Source organism: Triticum dicoccoides, chromosome 3A (assembly GCF_002162155.2).
Source record: "Triticum dicoccoides isolate Atlit2015 ecotype Zavitan chromosome 3A, WEW_v2.0, whole genome shotgun sequence".
Classification (NCBI taxonomy): Eukaryota; Viridiplantae; Streptophyta; class Magnoliopsida; order Poales; family Poaceae; genus Triticum; species Triticum dicoccoides.
Genome location: NC_041384.1, coordinates 25167550 through 25183533, shown reverse-complemented (window position 1 = coordinate 25183533; position 15984 = coordinate 25167550). Strand labels below are relative to the sequence as shown.

Here is a 15984-nt window from a genome sequence, read left to right as displayed (position 1 = left end):
AGCCACAGAAATGCTGACGCGTGGATGCCTATTGGTCCCGGTTGGTGCCACCAACCGGGACCAAAGGCCCTCCTGCCTGGGCTCCGCGCACATGCCACGTGGGGGCCCATCTGTCCCGGTTCTGAATTGAACTGAGACTAAAGGGACAGGGCATTAGTACCGACCCTTTAGTCCCGGTTCTGGAACCGGGACAAAAGGTCCTTACGAACCGGGACAATAGGCCATTTTTCTACTAGTGAAAGTACTATGTTCTTGTGGGAAATTATACTTTATAATTTTGTAGATAACCAATATAGACCAATACGCTTTGCAACCTTTTACACCATTGAGAAAAAATCCTACTGATGGGGTGTTTATTTTTAGTGAAATATGTTTCAATTTTTAAGCTCACTGTTGTTAGTTTTCAGGTCGTGTGCAATATGAATGTACATGGTACAAGTATGCAAATGTTGGAAGATCCACAGCGCACAAAGTACTCAATTTATTTCCTTTTATTCTGCATATAAATTTGTTTGAAGACAAACTACACCAAATTTGACCAAATTTACATTAAGAAATATTAATCACTATAATATTAAATTTGTATAGTATGCAAATAAATTTCATGATGTATCTAATGATATTGATTTTGTATTGTGAATGTTGATATTTTTTTCTCTACAAAGTAAGTCAAATTTTACGAAATTTGACTTCAGACAAATTATATATGCAGACTAATAAAATAGAGGGAGTGCATATCAATATAAATGTATAGATAGATGCTCGTGGAGACGTGCACATCACATTAATTGTGAAAGTGTCATTCTAATACCGAGCTCAAATGCTCCTCTATGAACAGCAAAATCAAAATAAATAGGTAAAACTGAATATTTTTATAACAAATATTGCTTGGTTTTCCTCCTGTGTGCAAATTTTCGTGGGGAAATCACATTCTTGAAGGTCGGGGGGATAACAAAATCAGTATGCTTCAGAAAATAGTCTTTTTAGAGCATCAATTTTCCTTTTTCGCACAAAACATTAGGAAAGTTTTTTCTTTAGGAAAATTTGCACATATGTAGAACATTCAACAATGTTTGTTGCCGCAAAAAATTAGAGTTTTATTATCTTTTACAATTTTTGTGCTTTTACTATTCACATGGTGCATTTGTTTCTTCTTTCATCTTGACACGGAAAGCACTTGACAATTCTCAAGATAAATATATGCAGTTGCAACTATTTTGGATGACAATTTAAAAATATTTTTTAGAGGCATTTTGACACGTTGAAATTGTATGAACCCGTTTAGGAATTTGGAAACAATTCTGACAGCTGGGTAGGAGTAACTTGCAATTTCTCAGCATGAATCCCTTCCTTTGTAATGCCTCGTTAATTCTTAGTCTTCCTATCTGAAAAAAAAACTTTAAAGAAGTTGATGCTTGCCATGTATTTGAAGATTTATTTCCATTTTTTAAAGATAACAAGAAACAACAAATAAATTACTCCCTCGGATCCATAATAAATGTCGTAGTTTTGAACTAAGGTTGAACTAACCTTAGTTCAAAACCGTGACACTTATTTTGTATCGGAGGGAGTAGTTTTTTTGGTTGAGAAAATGAGGCATACCATTTTGAATATAAGTGGCCCAACGTAATGAGATTATTTTTCATGCATGTTGAGTGAACCTTTGATGAGGTGACATGAATGGTGAGGTGAAAGGTGTACATGAGAACAACTAATAATGGAAAAAAAAATCTCATGCATGTAGTGGTTGGCCTTTGATGAGGTGGCATATGTGCATGTTGAGATAAATACTCTCTCTATTCCTAAATATTTGTCTTTCTAGTCATTTCAAATGGACTACCACATATGAATGTATGTAGACATATTTTAGAGTGTAGATTCATTTGTTTTGCTCCGTATGTAGTCATTTATTGAAATATCTAGAAAGAGAAATATTTAAGAGTAGAGGGAGTAGAAAAGTGGGGATCAACTTTCTATATGTATATAGGATTAGCTAGTCCTCATGTCATTCCTGATAGAATGATTCGTGGCTTATTCAGAACTTTGACTAGTGGCTAATCCAGATGTCATCTCACCCGGATGGAACCTGGAAGAGAAACGAGGCATCAATCCATTCCCATTGAACCGATACCAAAGAAAGAGAACCCAAATGGAATCGATCAGTCAAAGCTACTACTTTTTCCATGCTTCAAAACAAGCAACCCATAAAAATCATGATCATTTCCAAGGGAGAACAGAAGGCCACGTCATTCTGGTTCTGCAAAGAAAGGAAATTACAAATTCCACACCAATAAATTCGGCTCCCGAGGCCCAAGATATTCTTCCCGAGCCAAAACCCAGCCAAAAGAACCCAGCCAAAACCCAGCGGACAAACACAAGGCCGAGCTGTCAACAGCCAGCCTCAGTGGAACCCCCATCTCTCTCTCTCGCCGGAGAAATCCAAGGGGACCGAAGCGGCGCTGTCGACCGCGTCGCGGCAATGGTGGAGAGGAGGTTTCTTGGCGCGTGCCTGCTGCTGCTCGCGGCGGTGGCGCTGGCCGACGGCGAGGGCGAGGAGGGGAGGTGGGGCGTCCGCCTGCTGGACGCGGGGAGGCTGGAGAAGTTCGTGGACGAGCTGCCGGACATGCCCGTGCTGCGCGGGTACGGCGTGGCGGAGGGCGGCAGGCTCGTCACCGGCGAGCTCACCGTCGGCATGTACGACACCATGTGGGTACGTGCGTGTGCAATCTTGCCTTTCTCTTCTCTGCTTGCCTCTCTGTTCTCATCCACTGCGCTGGGCGGCGCTCGTTGGATTCGGTTGCGCCTGACGACGGCGCACGCGTGGTGACGCCGACTGTTGGTTGAAGCGACTGTTCATTGTTCAGTGTTGGCTTGTTATCTTCATTTCAGAAATTGATCTTTCCGTTCCGTCTCACCTGTCCTTCGTGGAGAGACTATAATGCTTTCCTTCAGATATACTCCTATTTCTTTAAATCTAAATTAACTAGGACTTGCAGTTCTTTAATCTAAAGTTTATGCGCCTAATCATCTTGAACACTGAAGTCCCCAGAGAACATCCCACTGGCAACAACCCTGCCCACTAATTTCAGAGCCGCCAGAATAACAAAGGAACAAAACACCATGTCTTTTCTCGGCTCTGTACCAAAAACCACACTAGTTTTGTTGTTAAGCTTATCTGGTGATTACAAGATATAAATCCACTACTACCACCATCAGTAGTAGCACATGTTTGCATCAAAGAGAAAGAGAAAGCAATAGCACTCTGCATTGTCAATGGAATTGGAGGGGGGCTCTCTTCCATTCATGCTGTGAAAGACAAAGGCCGAACAGTCAATTCTATGCTACTTCCATTTCCCCATAAAATTCTGAAGAAAAAAAATTCGATCAAGCGTCCAAGCTGATGTAGAATGAATAAAAGTTCGCGCAGTTAAACTCTGACCTTGGACAGTCAGAAAGATTTTTTTTTTAATTCAGGCAAAATTCGTACGTGTCTAAGATTATTGTTTTGAATTTCGGTTTCAAAAAAAAAATCAGCCCTATTCAGTATAATTTTTTTTAGCCATATCTGAAATCATTAAACTTGGGTGATTTCGGTTTTCATTTTGGCCAAAAGAACTAGTATATCACTTGAATGAGAGCAAATGGCGGACAATAATTTAGAGCTTTCATGGGGACCCATTCAACAGCTTCATGTGGATTTTCTAGGCAGCATAAGCATCGTCACACTAGTTGGAGTCAGCATCAGCACCAGTCTGATTTGCTCATCTCCCAGCATGGACGCGCCGTACTTGGAACGCCGTCATTTCCCCCATAAAATTCGGCATAAAATCGACCAATCTCTTACCAATTTTTGTGTGTTCCTAGCTGATGCAGTAGAATACCAAGAAATTTCCGTGGGTATCAAAATATTTGTAACCTCACAATTTCAGGCAAGATTGTAAGAAGTTTCAGACAGATTTAAATTAGCTTAGCACTTGTTAAAATTAAGTTATTTTTGTTATATTTGAAATCCAAAAGAATTACCGGAAAAAACAAGATGGCCGAAACAGCAAACTCGAACTTCCTTCAAAATTATCTCTTTTTGGATATTTCAGTGTGGTCCCAAATATTTCAGTTGGATTTTAGACTTGAACAGTAGTTTTTTTGTATTGACATATGAATGTGTATAAATTGCGTTTTATTTTTCTGTTTGTGGACAGAAATTCCACCGTGACTTACCGGCGACGCGAGTGTTCGCCTACGGCGCGAGCAAGGAGACGGCCACCGTGCCGGGTCCGACCATCGTGGCCATGAAGGGGGTGCCCACGCGGGTGACGTGGACCAACCATCTCCCGTCGCGCCACATCCTCCCGTGGGACCGAACGCTCGCCGCCGCGCGGCTCGGCAACGCCACCGGCGTCCCCACCGTCGCCCACCTCCACGGCGGCGTGCAGCAGTCCACCTCCGACGGCCACTCCATGGCCTGGTTCACCTCCGGCTTCGCCGGCACGGGTTCTCACTTCTCCTCGCCGGCGTACGAGTACCCGAACCAGCAGCCTCCCGGTAACCTCTGGTACCACGACCACGCCATGGGCCTCACCCGCGTCAACATCCTCGCCGGCCTCCTCGGCGCGTACCGTGTGTCCGACCCGGCCGCGGAGGCGCCCCTCGGCCTCCCCTCCGGCGCCGAGTTCGACCGGAACCTCGTCCTCTTCGACCGCGACTTCAGGAGCGACGGCGCACTCTTCATGAACGCCACGGGCAACAACCCCGACGTGCACCCGCAGTGGCAGCCCGAGTACTTCGGTGCCGTCGTCGTCGCCAACGGCAAGGCGTGGCCGTTCCTCCGCGTGCAGCGCCGGCGGTACCGCTTCCGCATCCTCAACGCCAGCAACGCGCGCTTCTTCCGCCTCTCGCTCTCCGGCGGCCTTCGCTTCGTGCACGTCGGCTCCGACTCCGTGTACCTCGCCCGGCCGGTGCCCACGGAGGGGTTCCTGCTGGCGCCGTCGGAGATGGCGGACGTCGTCGTCGACTTCGTCGGGGCCAAGCACGACGCGGTGATCCTGCGGTCCGACGCGCCGGCGCCGTACCCCGGCGACCCGGGCGAGAAGGCGGACACGGTGGCGGTGATGAAGTTCGTGGTCGCGAGTAAACCAGAGCACGACACGTCGACCGTGCCGGCGACGCTGATGCCGCAGTACCCAAAGCCGGACGCGCGGGAGGCGGTGGTGACCAGGCACATCGCCATGTACGAGTACACCAAGAACGGCACCGACGAGCCCACGCACTTGTACCTGAACGGCTTAGCGTACACGGACCCGGTGACGGAGACGCCGCGGGAGGGCACGTCGGAGCTGTGGGAGGTGATCAACCTCACCAACGACAACCACCCGCTGCACGTGCACCTGGCGGTCTTCACCGTGCTGAAGCAGAGGTCGCTCCGGCGCGTGGACGAGTTCAGGGAGTGCATGAGAGGGAGCGCGAGCGGCGGAGCGGGCGGCCGGAACGACGCGCTCGCGTGCGGGATGCAGCGGCACCTCGCCGGAGGGCGGAGGCACGTCGTGCCACGGCAGGAGCGTGGATGGAAGAACGTGTTCAAGGTGCGCCCCAGCACAGTGGCCACGCTGCTCGTGCGGTTCAAGCCGCTGGAGGAGTCGTCAGCGACGGCGGCGTCAGGGAAGAGCGGTCGCTTCCCCTTCGACGTCACCGCCGGCCCCGGCTACGTCTACCATTGCCATGTAAGCATCAAGCAGAAACCATTGCTCAATTCATCTAGGTTGTCTGTCAAGCACTGTCTTTATCAACTTGTTCGTTTCATTTGGTATGCAGATTTTGGATCATGAAGACAACGAGATGATGAGGCCGATGAAGATTGTGCGTTAGCTCAAACCAACGGTTTGAAAAATAGTCTTAGGATCCTACGCACAAGCTGGATTGTTGGGAATAATTGAGATATAATATGTTTTGGCCTTTCACTAGCAAAAGAGGTCGTGGGTTGCAACGGAATAATAATCGTGGTCCTTAAATCAAGTTTCAAATATCCGCACTTCACGTATTTGAATATTTGTGCATCAACCCGTGCGAATCGTAAGACACGTGCATTCTAACATGCTGACAATGAATCAATGTTGGACTTGATCCATTATGCGTTTATTTTTCTAAGTACATCCTTGATGTGTGTATGAGAAGAAAACGAGAAGGTTAGCCTCATGATGGATGAAAAACTGAAGGGCCCTATGATAAGGTTAGCCTCATGATGGATGAAAAACTGAAGGGCCCTATGATGTACGAATAATTCAAAGGAACATTTGTTATTTTTTTTCATTTTTACGGGTGACGGGTGGGAAATTTACTTCAACTTTACAGGCAATTTCGTCATAGACGAAAAACTTCAGAGAAACAATTAACAAAGAATATATTTTTTTTCACTTCCGGATGGCGGGATGGGTAATTTACTTTATGGGTTATTTTGATGGCAGATGGAAAAAAATCGTTATTTTAATTTTCGTGCATATAATTAGGATGTTTCAAACGAATGCGGATGGGAGGATACCTTCCGCCTCTACATTGCACAACTAAAAAGAATCACAAATATATGAAGTCAAGTGCTTTTTTTTAGTAAAGATCTAGATCTATTATACAAGTTCATCAGAAGTACAAAGCATTACATCGAGGTCTCTAAATGACCGACCACCGCTGCCATAACGACCCACGTACAGCACATCAAGCTAGCCTGACTTTGTCGATGACAGTTGGGAAGTGAACTTGTCCCTAAGGACTAATGTCCTAGAGCCGCAGTCATCATCATTGAACCCTTAAATATATTTAATTAAAGCAACTGACATCAAATCTCGCCATCGCACACGCAAGTCGGGAAACCCTAACATCATGACCGCAAGGAGACGGTAGGAGCCTACGCCAGAGCTTCGTCGAGTACGTCTAGCTGGACGAACTCTAAGAGGATCGGAGTCCAGAAGACAAACTCAAAGAAGAAATGTCATCATCCGCCCGAGCCCGCACGTGCAAGGACTAAAAAGATCTAACCTAAACTATGAGTTGTGATAACCGGAGTGGGGAAGCACGGTGGTGGCACGAGTGTGGGTGATAACTGGAGTGGGGATACATACTTTATTGGCTCCACCCACACGAGATCATATATAAGTGGCTTAGTGATACAATTAAAGAGCCATGTCTATCATGTGTTGTCAGTGTCATACTTGTGGTGATGACTCTAATTCTCTCGAGAACGTTTACTACTCAAGCACAGTTTCCCTTAGTTTAGTTTCTTTAATTTTTTTGTTTTCTATTTCTTGTTTGTAGTTTAGATAAACACTATCATTTTATTTGTGTTCCTAGCAATTTACTAAGTAGGCTATTTTCAAACTACGGCTTGGGTGCGTACGTAACTACGTGAGTGATAGTGGAGTTGCCGGGTAAGTTGTACTAATTCCTTCCTATTTGCTCCCTGGGAGTTTGACACTTCACTTATGACGGAAATGCTACAAATAGCCCTGTGCACTTGCAAAATCATCAGTCGGCGTGACAATGGTGATGGCCAGGGCATGGCCGAAATCAAAGGGACGGGGTTGCGGCATGCCGAGCTCGGCCATGGTCACAACGGTCCCGGTAGACATAGCCAAAGGGCGTGATAGGCCAGTAGGGTGGCAAGGACGCTCGGTTGACTGGCCATAGTCGATGGCTGGGGTTGGTCGACTTGGAGGTAGGGTGTGGTTGTGGAGTGGCGGTAAAGTCTCACGAGGTGGCGGTTAGAGCAACTCCTACGCACTAATCCATTTTATCCGTACGTGTTTGTTTGGGTTGAAACGGACGCAAAAGTAGGTCCAACGCGTCGACCCAAACGAATGCACGCCCTCTTTTCGTCCACCAGACGATCCATTCTGGGCCTAAATTTGGGTCTCGTTGCATCGGCGCGGACACGAGTGCATGACACCCGCCTACTTCTTTCCCTGGCCTGCCAGTCGGTGGCACATAGATCATTCTCCTCCTCCCATTGACAACCAGCACATCCGGCCGCCCTAAATGAACAAAAAACGGATAAAATGCGCGTCCGGTTGGATCGGTGCGTTGGAGTTGCTCTTAGGCTTGGGGTCATCGTTTTCTATTTGGTTTTGTTTTTGGCTGGGGGATCACTTTCTTAATATACTAGTCAATGTGTACGTGCAATGCACGTTAATTTGAAAGTATATTAAGTGCATGCGAATATTAAGTAGGATATTATTTGCGTGTTATTATGTGATTAGCACTATATTTTGCATGAAATTAACTGCACGCTAAACGTGTTGCGAGCTCGACATTGAAGCAGGCTAGGCCGTTGGATTGATATGATTTGATACAACAACAACAACAACAACAACAACAACAACAACAACAACAACAACAACAACAAAGCCTATAGTCCCAAACAAGTTGGGCCAGTAGGGTGGCAAAGGCACTTGGTTGACCGGCCACAGTCGGTGGCTGGAATTGGTCGGCTCGGAGGCGGGGTGCGGCTATGCAGTGGCGGTCAGAGAGCAACTCTAATAACACGCTGATCCATTTCGTCCGTGCGTGTTTGTTTGGATCGAAACAAACATAAAAGTCGACCCAACGTGTCGACCTAATAAAAGAAAAAAGAACGCGCGTCTACTTTTTGTTCGCCAGACGGCCCATTTCAGGCCCAAATTTGGGTCTCGTTGCATCAGCATGCACACAAAACAGACATGCGCGACAGCCGCCTACTCCTTCCCCTGGCTCGCTAGTCGGTGGCACATATGCCATTCTCTTACTCCCATCAACAACCAGCACATCCGGCCGCCCCACCACGTCGTTGCCGCCGCCACCGCCCAGTTTCGGTGCCCAGGACAGCCGCCCGTACCCACATACCTTCCCGCACCAACGCCGCTGCCACCGCCACCACCTCACCGCACCACCACTGTCATCCGGCCAGTAGCACCTCGCCGCGTGCCCCCGGCCCTGTCTGGCTTATAAACTATGATATATTTATTTGGTTGTGAAACTATGTAAGATGTTGGTATTATGTTTGAAAAAAAAAACGACAGGCCAGCCGCGAGGATGAAAATGCATCTGCACGTTGGGTGCTCGGCCGACCCGAACGCAGAAGGGGGCGGACGACGCACCGGCAACCCAAACAAACAAAAAAAGAAACGAAATGCGCGTCCATTCGGATCAACACGTTGGGGTTGCACTTAGGCTTGGTTCCACCATTTTCGGTTTGGTTTTGTTTTTTGGCAGGGGTATAAATGATACATTATTGGTAAAAAATTGATGTCGGAATAAAAAGAAATTGATGGCAACATAAAATATTGTTTTTTTAGGAAAGGAGGAGGATCCCTGGCCTCTGCATCTGGAAGATGCACGCAGCCACTTTATTAATTATTCACACAAGACCTTATAAAGTCATACAATAGTAAGACAAAAGCCACCATCTATGCAATATCTATTGCTACTTCTATCCAGTTGATGAAGGAATGCTGATAGTCTGGGCCTAATACCAAACAAACCTCGCAGCCAAACCTAACATCTAAAACCTGAGGTCGCAACTAGGACGCCTGCCGGGTATGGGCACCCACCAGTCCGGCGCACTCCTCAACCAGGACGCATGCTGGGTATAAGGCCGCCGCAGCCACCTGTCACCAATCCATCTCCAGTGTTGTACTGCTGCATTAACCTTGCCAGGCCTGCCGTCGACGCCACCACGACGCCAGACAACCGCCACCATCCTGCGCGTGTCCATCCATGCGCGCCCATCGCCGAAACTCCGCAGCGCCATGCCGCCGTGATCCGCCGCCGGCCTTGCGGTAGATGTAACACCGCTCCTCCTATTCCCACCTCCATCCATCACTTGCTCCAAAACGATGACCCCAGGAGGGAAAGCGATACAGAGAACGTCATCATCGTCCGATCCGGGAGACCCAGATCTAGGGTTTCCCCCAGAGCATCCCGAGCCTGATGACGCAAACTGCAACGACGATGCCTCGATAAGGAAACGACATCAAAGACGTCGCCATCGTCCCTCATGACCATAGTCGGCGCGATTTTCATCGACACTTGCGCCACCGGGCGTGCGCCGTTGGCGTCGCTGGTCCCTTCAACCGGAGCAAATTCCAAAATGATGTCCTGAAGAGGGACTACGACGCAAAAGCGCCGCCATTGCTCGCTCCCATGGAGATCTAGGGTTTCCCCCGGAGTTGCCCGCGCTGTCAAGGACCAAACAAGGATGGAATCCGCATATCCGCCGAGCTGCCGACGTGCCGCACTCGCCATCGCGCCGACCGCGACCGGGAGACCAAGCCCACGCCTGGGCCCTGATCCGGCCGCGCCGCCGCCGCCGTCCCTAACGACCGCGACGCCCAAGACCTTGAAGCCGCCTGCCGTGGAGGTATGGAATCGCCGGAGCGCCGCCATCCCCTGCCGTGACGTCCGGCCGAACACCACGCACCGGCCCGGGGGCGCCGGCCCGCGCCAGCCCCTCACGGGCGGGAGGGCCCCGAGTCCCCGCCGCCGCCGGCAACGGCAAGGCTTCGCCCTCGGGCGGCGGCGAGGGAGGAGGAGGAGGAGGAGGAGAAGGGGAGGCCGGGCTACGGGATCTGGGAGCCTCCGGGCCGCCACACGGGGCGACTCGGGTGGAGGCAGGTGCGACCCAATTTTTTATGAGGCAGAATGAAATATTGTTCTGTGTGAATTATTATAATTTCTGTAATATACTGTATAGTAATCGATAAATTAAAGATCTAAAAAAATAAAATACGAGTAATACACAGTGTGAATGGAGAAAGCAAGCTGCATTCTCCCAAGAGACTTGCGTTCTCATCGAGAGCGTCTCCTACTCAGAGCAGCATTAAGTGCTTCGGTTACTGACTCGAAGTCCCTGCGTCCACTTAATTTCTACCCCTCCTGTATGTACTTGAAAAAGGGTGCACACTTTCTTGCTGGGGGCGACGGCGGCCGGCGGGTTAGACACGTCAGGTTGGGATTAGGGCGGCGGAGGAGCCGCGGCGGTGATTCGGCCCGATCAGCCGGTCAACATCCTCATCGGCGGCGGCTGCAGGAGCAGGTAAGTGTATGGCTCATCGCTCAGTTGAATCTCGAAGCCCAGATTGGGGCATTTGAACCAGGGGCAAACCCCATCATTTTTCTTGAATAATCCATCATCACTTGATCCGATGCATTAGTTCATTTCTCTGTTTCTCTGTTTTTTACTACGATTCTCTGAAAGAGATCTTTTACATACTCACTTGATGGGGGTTTCTCTGTTTCTCTGTTCTTTGATCCGATGGCGTAGTATAAATGGGGGTTTTCTGCTGCAAAGATAAATGATGCTTTGCTGTATCATTTGCATTCAGAATCGTGAATGATATAAATGAAACAAAAAGTACAAAACTAGAAACACATATAAAGATGAAACATGGACGAACTTGTTGTGGAAATGCATTCAGAGTCAGAGTCCTCTGCATTTGCTCTTCTGGTTCCAAAGGAAATATGTTGGCTCTTATCCGATGCAAAATCTTGATGCGCAGGGCCTGAAAGACTATGGGAATTTTGCCCCCATTCCATGGTTCGACACCTAATCCAAATCTACTCCTTCCTAAGCGTATCTTCAGTGCGTGTAGGTCCACAAAATTCAACACCTAAACGTATAAGCTTTCTTTGTAGCAGATGTTAACTGGATACTGATATGTATGTTTGTTGATAGATCATGTTTTCCTTCGCTCACATCTTCTGAGCAATGCTCGTTTTATGTTTTATGAGAAACCTGAGATTAATGGATGATATTGTCATATGCACTGAAGATTTCTTTTTTTTTCGAAAAGGAGGATAACGCGCGGACTCTGCATCGAGCGACATAAGCACTGAAGATATGCTCAGGTTTTTTTTAATGTTCTGTTGGTTTTATGACTCGATCCTTTGTTTTTTTTCTGTAGGAGTTAATTTTATTTATTCTTGAATCGTTCTCCATAATGCTGGCCAGCATAGTTTTGAATACCGAAAGTGTTATGTTATTTGTACATCATCCATGTCTCATCTTTTTTATGTTGGACACTATTTCAGAAGGAGACCGCAAAATTAGTGGCTCTGAGCCAGTCTCCGGAAATGGCTATGGAGCATGATCAACCTCATGAATGCAAAGACGATGAGCAGTTCGCTTGGCCATGGAAGGGTGTTCTTGTTAACGTGCCTACCGAATGGAAGAACGGGCGCTGCGTCGGAGAACAAGGAAACCACTTGAGGGATCAGCTCTCGCAATTTTGCGCACGAAAGGTTATTCCTTTGTGGGACAAACACAATGGCCATACTAGGAGTGCCATTGTGGAGTTCACAAAAGACTGGAGTGGTTTCAAAAATGCAATGGACTTTGAAAATCACTTTGAGGCACGAGGATGCGGCAAAAGGCACTGGAAGGGGCAGCAGTACCATGGGCCGGAGATGTTTGCTTGGGTTGCAAGAGTGGATGATTACAGATCGTACACGCCTATTGCTTCCTGGTTGCGTAAGTACAGTGATCTAAAAACCATTGTTGATCTTAAGAATGAAGAAGCCCGTAAAACTGGCAGACTTGAAGAAAGTCTAGACAAACGGGTTGAGGCAATGGATAGGAATGTGCAGGAGCTTGAGTACGAGTACAATCAAACGACTCAATTGCTTGGTAAGGCAGAGGAGGATATGAAGAAGCTCATCCAGTCTCACACTGAAGGTCTGTGTCAATCTTTGTCTATTTTATTTGAACTCTGTAATTATCATCGCATCTGCAATTCTGTCTTGGCATACTTGGATCGTATGGTTTGTTAACACTTATTTCATTTGTACCAGAAATTCACAAAATACAGCTTGATGAGCTAGCTGCTATAGACGAGTCTAACAGAATCACCCTCGAGCAAGAGAAGGAAGAGGTGTGTGACATCTTGTTTCTTGTATATTGAGTTTCTCTAGGGAGCGATAGAAGATGATTGTTTGTTTCCATGTTCTTCTGCATAACAACATTGCATATACTATTACGTTATAAAATTATTAGATGCAGCATGTTTAGCAATATGAATTTGTTTTTACCGTTGTAGTTTGTAGGGAGGCCATATTGCTAGTGAAAAAAGTGCATTGTTGCTAGGTAATTACCATTTAGTGTACTGTGTTGTACACATAACTAACTTTGGTCTGTTTTCAAACAAAGCGTGCTTTGATGGAGAAAGTGAGGGCAAGTGAAACTTTGCTTAAGCTTGTTGAAGAACAGCAGGTTTGGGTCTTTGTAATTGTTTCTCACATCTGACAGTATAATAATCTATACAAGTGTCTTATTTATTGTGTGTAAAATGCAGAGGGAGACAAAACTTGCTCTAGATAAGGATCTTGAGATACGGCAACTAATTCTTGACAAGCAGGCTCTTGAAATAGAACTGAAACAGCTACAGGGTGAATTGGAAGTAACGGAGATTATGCCAGGTGAGGAAGTTTCGAAGAAGAAGAGAATTGGTGAACTCCGCGAGAAGCTAGAAGAGAAGTATGAGGAAAAAGAATATTGGGAATCAGTCCATCAGGGTCTGATTGCCAAGCAAACAGCACATACTAATGAGTTGCGACCTGCTAGGAAGAAGCTAATAGATGTAAGCTACGTAAATTATCTTAGTTCTTGTCCAGTACTGTGTAACGTCATGCGGTCGATGATGACCTATTGCTTTTGTGTAACTTCTGAACAGCATTATCCTTCTGATTTGTTGCTTGTATGGCAGGGCTTCCAGGATCTTACAAATGGTCGAGGAAATATAGGCATCAAAAGAATTGGCAAACTTGAAGAAAAAGCATTCTTAAATGCTTGTAAGAAACAGTTACCAGAAGACGATGCAGAATTTACAGCTGCCATTCTTTACTCCAAGTGGGAAACTCAGATTGAAAATTGGTCTGCCATGTTTCATGGGAATAGCACGGTACACACTTTCTTTCCTCTAACAGAACTTTTAATCTCAAGTTATCAATTTCAGGGTGGACTTGTAGTTGTTCTGAACACTTCGTGGTTGCCAATTTTTCTTGACACCCAAAAATTCATGAATCATTCAGCGTTTTGTCAAACACCTTTCACTTCAACCATTAACAGAAACAAAGTTATTCCGTTTTTTTTTTAGAAAAGCATGATGTACCCCCGGCCTCTGCATCTGAGTGATGCATGCAGCCACAAAGTTATTCCGATTTAAAATGTGAAAACTACATCAATCAATTTTTGCTAGGAAGAATACTTGCAATACTCAACATCACAACCTTATATTTTCACTAGTATAGTTATATAAAACCGAAGAAAAGGTTCATTTTAGCCTTGAATTATTGTGCTCTGTCCGACTTGAACCATGATCTATGAAGGTGCCTATATCAAATCCTGGACTTTCCAAAACCTTTCAAAGTGAAATATATACCTGTTCTGAAAAGTGGTTTTGTATTTTGGACCTTTAAAGAAGTATCGATTTTTTTCAAGGTTGTAGGAAATGCTATGAGATGATAAACCATAAAATTTGATCAAAATATCTGAATATTTATGTTATGTACATATATAAATGGCAAGAAATACATGTTTTTTCTGTAGCACCCATTAGGATGGTTTTGCTTCTCTTTTATATTTAAGGTTAAATTGAGGAACATCTTGAACTTAATCGATGCTACAGATTGAAAACCTGCAAACATTCATCCAAAAAAATATGATAATCTGTCTTCTGTCCAGAATAAAAGAGGATTATTTCTTAGGATGATGGGAAGGTCCAAAAACTAAAAGATCATGGTGATTTAAATTGTTCATGCAGAATATTCACAATATTCTGACTTTATTTTTCCACTGGTGTGGTGATACAAGAAGTAATTAAGTATGTGTATATTAAGTTCATTATAATGTTCGTAACAAATTTTTGATTCAAAATGTTGTGTCTGATCACTGCCAGCATTCCATAGATAGTTGTGTCATCTTGTCTAACGGCGCGTGAGCTTTGGTGCAGGAAATTATCTCCAAGGACAATGAGAAGCTCCGGCAACTAAAGGAAGAGCACGGCCAAGAAATGTACGCCTTGGTAACAAAGGCGCTGGATGAAGTCTACAATTACAAGCCTTGTGCGGAAGAACAAGGTCGAGAAATCTATGGTGTACCTGTGTTGTGGAACTACAAGGCAGATCGGCGTGCGACGGTAAAAGAAGGCATCCAGTACGCCCTGGAAAAGTGGGCAACAAAGAAAAGGAAGCGCTGAGCCCAGAATCTGGCCGGGGTAGTGTCCTCATAAGTGAGCCTTAAGTAGTCCTGGTGATTTTGCCTGAATTGGACACTTTATCGCCAGGGCGGAGGTCTCTCTTCCCTTGTTTGAAAAATATATCTGTCCGATGTCATGTTCAGGCTGATATTCTCCAACTTCTTATCTTTGATGGTATATACTGAGTACTGTTTATGTTCGTGAGATTTTGAATGATGTTTTTTCGAAAAGGGGATCTCCCCTGCCTCTGCATCAGAACGATGCATACGACCACCTCAATTAATAAGCAAAAAGGCAACAAAGGTCTTATAGTCTCAACGAAAGGAAAAAAGGCTCACAGAGAGCATAAGAAATAAGCAAACATAAAGCCACAACCGGCTGGCATAAAAAAAATAGGAAAATTAATTGCCTATCCTATTACATGACCGTCATTCAAACCGGTTGAAAATAGCCCGTGCTACCATCTCCTCCGTCGGAGTGAGTAGCGACCACATACGGATAAACGCAGTGGCTCGGAAGATAACCTGCAAAAAATGAATATTTGTTGTTTTGTTAAGATTTTGAATGATGTTAATCCTAGTTATAATCTGTTACTAGTGTGTTCTATATTTTCGTGAGATCTTTGAATTGCAACGTGAACCTGCAAATCGAAATGCAGATGCAGAGGCGGCAAGTAAAGCTGTACATGTAGCTTCATGGAAACCATCCTTCTTACAGGACTACGTGAGATATATCAGAAAAAAGAGGATCTATCTTCTATTGTATTTCTGAGCCT

At 45.8% G+C, this 15984-nt stretch overlaps 2 protein-coding genes across 2 annotated transcripts; both read left to right on the top strand.

The window, feature by feature from the left end:
• Window positions 1-2368: 2368 nt before the first annotated feature.
• On the top strand, window positions 2369-6030 carry LOC119266820 (multicopper oxidase LPR1 homolog 2-like). The gene is made up of 3 exons (XM_037548099.1): window positions 2369-2710; window positions 4200-5717; window positions 5809-6030. Exons 1-3 carry the CDS (start codon window positions 2480-2482, stop codon window positions 5860-5862), a joined length of 1803 nt encoding a protein of 600 aa, XP_037403996.1. The 5' UTR covers window positions 2369-2479; the 3' UTR covers window positions 5863-6030.
• Window positions 6031-11808: 5778 nt separating this feature from the next.
• Window positions 11809-15368, top strand: LOC119271795 (factor of DNA methylation 4-like). The gene is made up of 7 exons (XM_037553480.1): window positions 11809-11865; window positions 12049-12691; window positions 12808-12887; window positions 13163-13225; window positions 13308-13601; window positions 13719-13913; window positions 14964-15368. The coding sequence occupies exons 2-7, from the start codon at window positions 12091-12093 to the stop codon at window positions 15207-15209; spliced, it is 1479 nt and encodes a 492-aa protein (XP_037409377.1). The 5' UTR covers window positions 11809-11865; window positions 12049-12090; the 3' UTR covers window positions 15210-15368.
• Window positions 15369-15984: the final 616 nt, after the last annotated feature.